This window comes from Trichechus manatus, unplaced genomic scaffold (assembly GCF_000243295.1).
Source record: "Trichechus manatus latirostris isolate Lorelei unplaced genomic scaffold, TriManLat1.0 scaffold00111, whole genome shotgun sequence".
NCBI lineage: Eukaryota > Metazoa > Chordata > Mammalia > Sirenia > Trichechidae > Trichechus > Trichechus manatus.
The window spans coordinates 6,302,138-6,309,962 of record NW_004444047.1 but is presented as its reverse complement, the minus strand read 5'-3'; the positions used below and the strand labels follow the sequence as shown (position 1 = coordinate 6,309,962).

General features: G+C 61.3%; 1 protein-coding gene across 1 annotated transcript in view; it reads left to right on the top strand.

The window, feature by feature from the left end:
* Positions 1 to 7,825, top strand: part of UVSSA (UV stimulated scaffold protein A) — a 49,140-nt gene that overhangs the window by 7,315 nt on the left and 34,000 nt on the right. Inside the window, exons 3-6 of the mRNA XM_004383526.2 lie at positions 1,045 to 1,165; positions 2,601 to 2,972; positions 5,108 to 5,220; positions 5,638 to 5,766. Of these exons, the coding sequence (XP_004383583.2) occupies positions 1,045 to 1,165; positions 2,601 to 2,972; positions 5,108 to 5,220; positions 5,638 to 5,766 (735 nt within the window). The remainder of the gene's footprint in view (positions 1 to 1,044; positions 1,166 to 2,600; positions 2,973 to 5,107; positions 5,221 to 5,637; positions 5,767 to 7,825) is intronic.

Below are 7,825 nucleotides of genomic sequence, written 5' to 3'. Positions count from 1 at the left end.
GCAGTGTGGGGCCTGTGGTGAGTGGGGCCGTGGATGACCCGCAGTGTGGGGCCTGTGGTGAGTGGGGCTGTGGATGACCAGCAGCGGGGGAATTAGCTGGCTCCCTGGGTGGTGCATATGGTTAAGCCCTAAACTGTTAATCCAAGGGTTGGTGGTTCAAACACACCCAGAGGCACCTCAGAAGATAGGCCTGGCGTCTGCTTCTAAAAGGTCACAGCCTGGAAAACCCTGTGGATCGCAGTTCTGCTCTGTACATGTGGGACGCCATGAGTCAGAATCGACTCGACAGCAACAGAGACAGAACTTGAGGGGGTGTAGCTCCCGGGGAGGCACACACACTCATCTCTGCCTGTGGAGGGGGCTGAGCCAGGGACCTGGGTTCTGCATGAGTGTGATATAAATCTGCAAAAAGACAGAGAGAGGAGGAGTAAAATTCAGCTTCCCAAATGCAAGTCTCTCCTTTGACAGTGAGTTTCTGGACTGGGGTCCTCACACCTTGCATCTCAAATTCCCACCTGGGTTCTGGGCGGGCCCTGGCTCATGCTGGATGCCAGTGGAATCCGCGAGATTTGCTGCTGCATCCCCGGACCCTGATGTCCTCGTTCCTCCTTCCTCCCCTGCTTTTTCCCGTTTCAAATTGGTTCTCACCTTGAAGATCCTCAGGCTTTGCCAGTGCAGATGTTCCAGCTGGCAGACCCCTTGGCCCCCCCCGGCGGCGGGCCCGTGGGCAGTCAGCCTCCCGGGGTGCACACAGATGCTTGGGTGGTAGTTGTAGCCCCTCAGTCCTGGCAGCAGCCTTTCCTTCCCAGGTGGTTGGTTTCTTGTCTTTGTAGTTGTTGTCTCACGCAAGATGGCAGTGCTGTGGGCTGTACTTTACCAGGGGTTAGAGAGCAGAGTAACGTTTTAAAACACAACGAATTAAAACAAAAGTCAGAGCTTCTGCCTGTGATTTGATGCTGGTAAATCTTTTATGAGACCCATCTTCTGATTTGTTTTCCTTGTGTTCTTTATAGACGGGTCTGATACTTATTCTCAATTTCTCAGGTAGATTTTCAGGATGTCAACGCTAGGACCGTGGCAGAGAGAAAGAGAGAAGAGGAGAAGCAGAAACGCCTGGATAACATCTACAGAGAGCGAGCCAAGCAGGCCGAAAGGGAGATGGAAGGTAGGTTACCAGAACTGGGGGCACGCTCCCCTGCACCTTTACTGGGGAGACTCACCTGCCCCCGTGAGGCTGCGCCCGCTCTGCGGGGACCCCGGCAGTCACTCCGCCAACAGCGGAGCCCCTAGGGCCACCCTCATCCTCTGCCAGCCACTACCTCCTCCATCCCGGTCTCAGGACAGGGCCTGCCCAGGTCTCGGGCTGTCCCAGGTGGGGAGGAAGGCAGGTGTGGGGACAGGCTAAGTAGAGACAGCTCAGGTTGTAGGGCTGACTGCACAGTCTGAGACCCCAGCTCTGTTCCCAGAGATCCTCCCCTGGGCAAGCCTGGGTGTTCTCCAGTCTCCAGTCGGAAACAGCCTGCTTGGGAGGGGCCTCTGCAGGCCGTCCACTCTCTTCTCCGCCCCCTGGTGGTTATGCTCGCTTGTGACCGATTCCTGTAAGGACCACCTGGGCACAGATGCTGAGGAGGGAGGGAAGGGGAGAGGGAGGGAAGGAAGGAGAAGACAGAGGGCGAGGAGGCACAGAGGAGGGAGGGGAGGCATCCATGCTGGCCGGGAGCTGAGCCTCATGGCCTGGCCGAGTCCCACCTTTTGCTTCCTGGCAGCCAGCTCCTTAGAGGGTGTGTGGGGCGTGAGCCCGGGTGCGAGGGGCCCAGGAGAAGAAGGGCCATGGGTGCCCATGCCCAGAGCAGTGTCCTCCGAGATGGGTGGCGGCAGTGGCCCTGGGTCCTCTAGGTGCCAGGCTTCAGGGGCTCAGTTCTGTGCCCCGGAGCTTCCTGCAGAACCAGACACCCTGTTGCTGGGCGTGGCCCCATCCGAAGGCAGCTTCTGGGAGGCCCCGGCCCCATGGAGAAGCCCTGGCCCAGGTGTGATCACACAGGAGCATCCAGGTTCCAGGGCCTCTGAGGGGGCTGCCGGAGAGCAGGTGCCTGGGATGCAAGAGGATGGGCTGTAAGGGAGACGGGGCCTGGGAAATGGTGTGTGTCCTAGCAGCTCCCCGCTGTCCACCCTGCTCCCGAAGCCCTCCCCAGGGAGAAACATCTCACTTGCTATTCCGTGGTGCACCAGTGAGCCGCCATCATGGCTCCACTTCAGACCAGCAGTGCCATGGTGAATGCCCTTGCAGGCCGGCTGCTGAGCTGGGAGTTTATTGAACAACTAACCAGCTTCTGTCGATACGTACACCCAGGACGCTGGCTTCTATTGTTGGTGGAGGAGTTAGAAGGCTCCCAGGGGGTGCAGGGTGGCCGGCAGAGGTGTGCCATAGGCGCCCTGCGTGTCTGGGGAGACTGTGTGCGTGTGCCTGGGGCATAGGGCACTCTTGGCCTTCAGCCCACTTGGTGCTGAGCGTGGCCCTGCCTTCATGGGTGGGCGTGGTTTCACAGTGAGGGGTGCCGTTTGCCGAGCTCACCCATCAGTGGCGTCTCGTCTCTGGGCAGAGATGTCTGCAGAAGTCCGATCCTGCCTCACGGAAGTGGAGAACTGCTTTCGGCTGTTAGTGCCCTTTGACTTTGCCACGGGCCCTAGGGCCGCCTGCCCCATCATGGCCCCAGGGGTGCCTGATGAAGACGCCCTGCCCTCCTCGAGCCTCCGCCCGGCCAGCCCTGGCCTCCAGGACGAGGAGCAGCCCTGCTGCAGCAGAGACCTGCCTGCCTTCCCACACAGTCTGCGAGACATCGGTGGTAGGGACGGGCCGCCAGAGGGAGCCACGGGGGACCTGTCAGAGGAGGAGCACAAGGACCAGGAGGAGTTCCTCCGGAGCCACGGGCTCGGCTCGCACAAATACACGCTGGACCTGGAGCTCTGCTCAGGTAACTGGGGCTGGCAGGCCAGTGCTGCTTGGCCACGTCCCTCCTCACTGCACTTGTGAGCACCCACGGTGTCCCTGCAGCAGAGCCAGACCCTGGACCTGCAGCCGCGGCCTCCTTGGCTGTGGCTAGCTGCAGGGACACTTCCGAGAGCTCACTGACTGGTCCGGCAGCTCACGGTAGCTCTCAGTGGGCTCTGAGCAGGGCAGGGACCCCGGCATCAGTCATGAATGGCCGGGGGAGAAGGACCCTCCTGTGACAGGCAGGCAACGACCGAGGGGTTCCTGGGGAGGGGGTGGGGCATCCCGCCTGGTCAGAGGCCTAGTCAGCATCAGAATAAGGTGGTGAGGGGTCAGGCGCCAGGGTAGGAAAATGCAATCAGGGTACTTGACGTTCAGAGCCACGCTTAGCCCTGGCATTCCCACCTCCAGGCCGGGGGAGGGGAGCGCGAAGACATGGGCCCACTTGGTGAACTCAGGGCCTGGTGGCCGGGAGGGGCTCAGCCAGTGTGAGTTGTGGCTGGAGGGATTGGGGTGGCTTCTCAGGTACGTTTGTGGCTTTGAGTCCACGTCTGTCTTTGGAGAAGCTGTCTTTGAAGTGCACGCAGTGCGCTCCACAGGTCCGTGGAGACCTCGGCCGTCGGGAGGCGCCGCTGCACGGAGAACTAACGTGCCGCGGGTGAGCATGCCGTGGACTGGAGGAGCAGTAGTGCTCATTCCCTGGCCCGGCACACGCGGTGCTACACCAGCATCCATGTGTTGGGCAGCTGCATCACCTGTGTGCCGGCGTGTATCTTGTCATAACTACACATCTGCTCACCACGTGCGTGAGCTCCACAGCGGTGAGCGGCGTGCCCAACAGCCTGACAGTCAGGGGAGGTGACTGCTGGCCGACAAGAGAGGTGGAGGGCCGGGGCATAGTCTGCCAAGGCAGCGGGGAGGGAGCACAGGGCAGAGGCCACGGCAGGGACGGAAAGGCCAGGGTGGCCAAGGCTTGGGGTGGGAGGCGGGCTGGGTGGACAGGCTGGCTGGGTGGGTCATTCAGGACCTGGGGCTGGGCGTGCTTTGGAGGGACAGCCTGGGAAGACCCCCAGGGCTGCCGCGTGGACAGTGGATTTAGGGGCTGGGGTGGGAGTCATTGTGGAAAGAGCCGTGGGACGTTCTCGTCCACGCCGGGGCAGAAAAGGCTGGGCCCGGCCGCTGCAGCGCTGAGCTGATGCAGAGATGTAGGGAGAGAGTCCCAGGACGCGTGGCTGAGGCGGGGCAAACCAGGGGCGCAGGGTATTGTGAGTTCGTTTGGGGCATTTGAATGGGAGGGGCCCCATGCAGGAGGGGTTGCCAGTGGGCAGGGGTTCTCAGAGTGGATGGGAGGTGTCCATCCTGGGTGGGTGTGCACGGCCTCTGCCTGTCCCCTCCTGGCCTGCACTGGCTGCTTGCCTCTGCTGTCCCTTCCCCTGGCTGCTGCCTTCCTCTGTCCAGCTGGAACCCTGTGGTCAGTCCTTGCAGCCACCCTTGGTCCCTTGATCCTGTCGGTGCCTGCCCTGTGGAAGCCAGTTCTTGATGACCTCTGCACCCGCCCGCATACCGTGCAGCCGTATGTGACCGCACCACCCCACGGCCCTGCCCGCGCGGCCCCGGGCCCACCTGTAGTCCCCAGCCCTGCTCTGCGATGCTTTCCTCCAGAGCACGCTCCCTGTCGCCCAGAGGCAGCTTCCTAAGTTACTGTGTTGGTTGTGTGTCTGTCTCTCGTTGTTTGGAACGTGGGAGCTTCGCATGGCCTTACCTGTATTAACAAATACCGCTGGGTTACCTTTCAATCTTGTCTTTGTATTTGCAAGGTGGGAAGTTTTGTGTTTTCGTAATATCAGACTTTCTGGGTTTGGTGTTATACTAAAAAAGCTCTTAACCAAATCACTAAAAGATGGATTTACTTCTCAGTTTGGGATGTGGAAGCAGTAACGGGGGCAGCACGTAGAGGAATTGGCTTTCATCCTGGCAGGTTCCTTGACAGGTGGGGGTGCCCTCAGTGCCCAGTGAGCCAGGGCCTGTCACATTCTCTGCTCAAGGTTCCCCGCCCTGCCCCCAGGGGACGCAGCCTGGCAGCCGGCCCCTCTGGTGACCCTGGTGTGCTTGTTCCAGACGATCTGCAGGTGCAGGAGAATGAAGACAACAGCGCCGTCATGCACAGCGCCCGGGATGCGCTCAAGCTCATCCAGAACAAGTTCCTGCCGTCCGTGTGCTCCTGGGTGCAGGTGAGGTGCTGCCGAGCTGCCCTGGGCCCAGCGGGGTGCCTGGTCACCAGCTGTGGGGGACTCCTTCATCAGGCCCTGGGGGCCCCGGCTGTGAGCCAGGCCTGGCAGGAGTGCTGGCGATAAGGATTTAGACAGTGGGGAGCCTGTGGGATTTACAGCAGTGAGCAGAGAAAGCCAGCGAGGACACACCCTCAGGGGCGACCCTGGAGATGGGAGTAGGTGACTAAACCCGAAGCGCTCTGCCCGTGAGCCCAGAAGCCTCCTTCCCCTGGGGCACGCTGTCAGTTTGCTCTCTGTTCCGAGTGTGTTCCAACAAAGTGCCCTTTCCTCACGGGGTAAGTGAATGCTGTGAGCACCCAGCAGGGCAGGCCCCAGACGCCTTTGTGGGCGGCAGTAATCCATTCTCTTACTTTGCAGCTGTTCACCCGTGCTGGGATTCACGACCAACGGCTGAAGCATGCCATCGATGTTAAGACGGAGCTGGAAGTGGCTGTGAGGAAGTATGAGGAGCTTCACATCAAGCCTCAGGAAGGACCCAGGAGGCTGGTGAGTGCCCGGTGGCCGGGCAGGGGGTAGGGAGTGCTGAAAGCACCATCCTGCCTCTCTCAGCCCACCTCCGCGTGACCCCCATGGGGTCCAGTCTCAGCCGTCCTCAGTGAGCTGGCGTCACGGGGGGCTGGGTGGTCTCCAGTTCCCTCCTCTCTCGGCATGGCCGTCTGGAAATGGGTGCTCTACGCTTGTGAGCAGAGGTAGCGGATGGGCTTCCTCCCTGGTCAGTGGAGGCTGTGGAAGGGTTCTGGGCAGCAAGAGTGTGGGCAGGTAAGCGTGGGGGAGCAGGTGGAAGGTTCTCATGGAGAGGGGTGTCCGAGGGTGTTCTATGTCTCTGAGCTGACCAGGGAGGCCGTGCGGCGAGCCTGGGGTCTGAGCACTGCCCACGGCCACGCCTGAGCCCTGCTGAGCCCGTCTGACCTGCCCGTCAGGGACGGCTTCCTGGGAGCAGAGTGATTGCCATGGTGAGGATAACATCCCAGCATCCCATCGTTGGGTTGTGGCCAGGCACAGGCGGTGCTGAGTGCTTTGCCTTCCAGGGGAGGCTCTGAGGAGCCACAGAGGGTCCGGCTGGACTGCCCTCTCTGGCTTACTCACTGCCGGCCGGAGCTGAGCACCAGCCAGACCACACTCAACCTTGAGACCGCTGCCTACTTAGCGGTGGAGACTGAGGCAGGCCTTAAAGGGACTATCGTGGTGTGTGGGGGAGAGGTCATTCTCAGGCTTAGGAGGGGACACTGGGGTGGAGGGTGTGCCCTGCGGGCGCGGAGCATGGAGTCAGAGCCAGAGCGGGAGCCGCTGGACAGGGATGGGGTGCGGGCCGCAGGCAGGGCCTGAGGGAGGTGCAGGTGTCTCCTCCGTCTTGGGGCACTAGATGACAGGGCGGGGGTGAAGCCGACCCTGCTCCTGGGACACCACGGACACCCGGATGCGGTGACCCTGTAGCCGTGGAGATTGTCGGCATCAAGACATGCTGGGCTGGCCCACTGCCGGGAGGCCGAAGGCTCCCACGGGCAGGTGGGGCCAAGCAGACCCCGCCCGCAGGCCTGGGCTCCCCTGTTCTAGGGACCCGAGGAGATGTGAGCTGGAAAAGGACATCTAGACCGAGAGTGGGGTCTTCTCCATGGGACGTCCTCAGGGGACGCCGTCCAAGGGAGGGAACCAGTTTAGGTCCACTCCACAGGGTCACCGCCAGAAACCACCCATCCCCACAGGCATGGGAGTGACGTTTACACCCTCAGTGCAGCTGCGCGGGATGCCCCGTCCTCCGCCTCTGGTCGTCTCTGACTCCAGTTTAGACCTGGGAAAACGGGCCCAGAGAGCGAGCCGCTCCCTTGAGGAGCACCGGCCCCAAGCCCGCTGCCGCCACCTTGGAACTGCATGGCTGGCCCCATGTTCACACTGGGGCCATGGTAGGGGCTGTGCAGCAGGCGACCATGGCGGGAGGTGAAGCGGGGGGAGGACGTGGAGCCCCGAGTGAGCGAGAGACGAGAAAAGGTTGTTAAACTCTCTCCGCGTTTTCAAAGGAAGCTTTGTTCAAAGCCCCTCAGAAGGCCCCAGACCTTGGCCCTAGAGTGGCCAAGGTCACTGCCGCCTTGTGCTGGAGAGGGCTAGGATGGCCCCAGGAGTCTGAGGCCCGTGGGCAGGAAGGGCTCCAGCTGGAGCATTTTCAAACAGGCACGACTCTACCAGAGATCTCCACGTTCATAGTGCCAAGTGGATGCAGCTTCATCAAGCTAAACCCATTGCTGTCGAGTTGATTTTGACTCACAGCGACCCTATAGGACAGAGTAGAACTGCCCCATAGGGTTTCCAAGGAGCGGCTGGTGGATTCGAACTGCCGACCTTTTGGTTAGCAGCCGAGCTCTTAACCACCCACCGTGCCACTGGGGCTCCAAATCCTCAGGCTAGTCCCGGACTTTTCAAATGGTGTGTGCAACCCCCCTGGGGACCAGCAGAGGGCAGTCTTGCTTTTCTCCCTTAGATCTGTCTCAGGAATCCAAGAAAATGGATAGGGACAGGGAATAGAAGGCCGTTGGGAAGTGGGCTGGCCTGG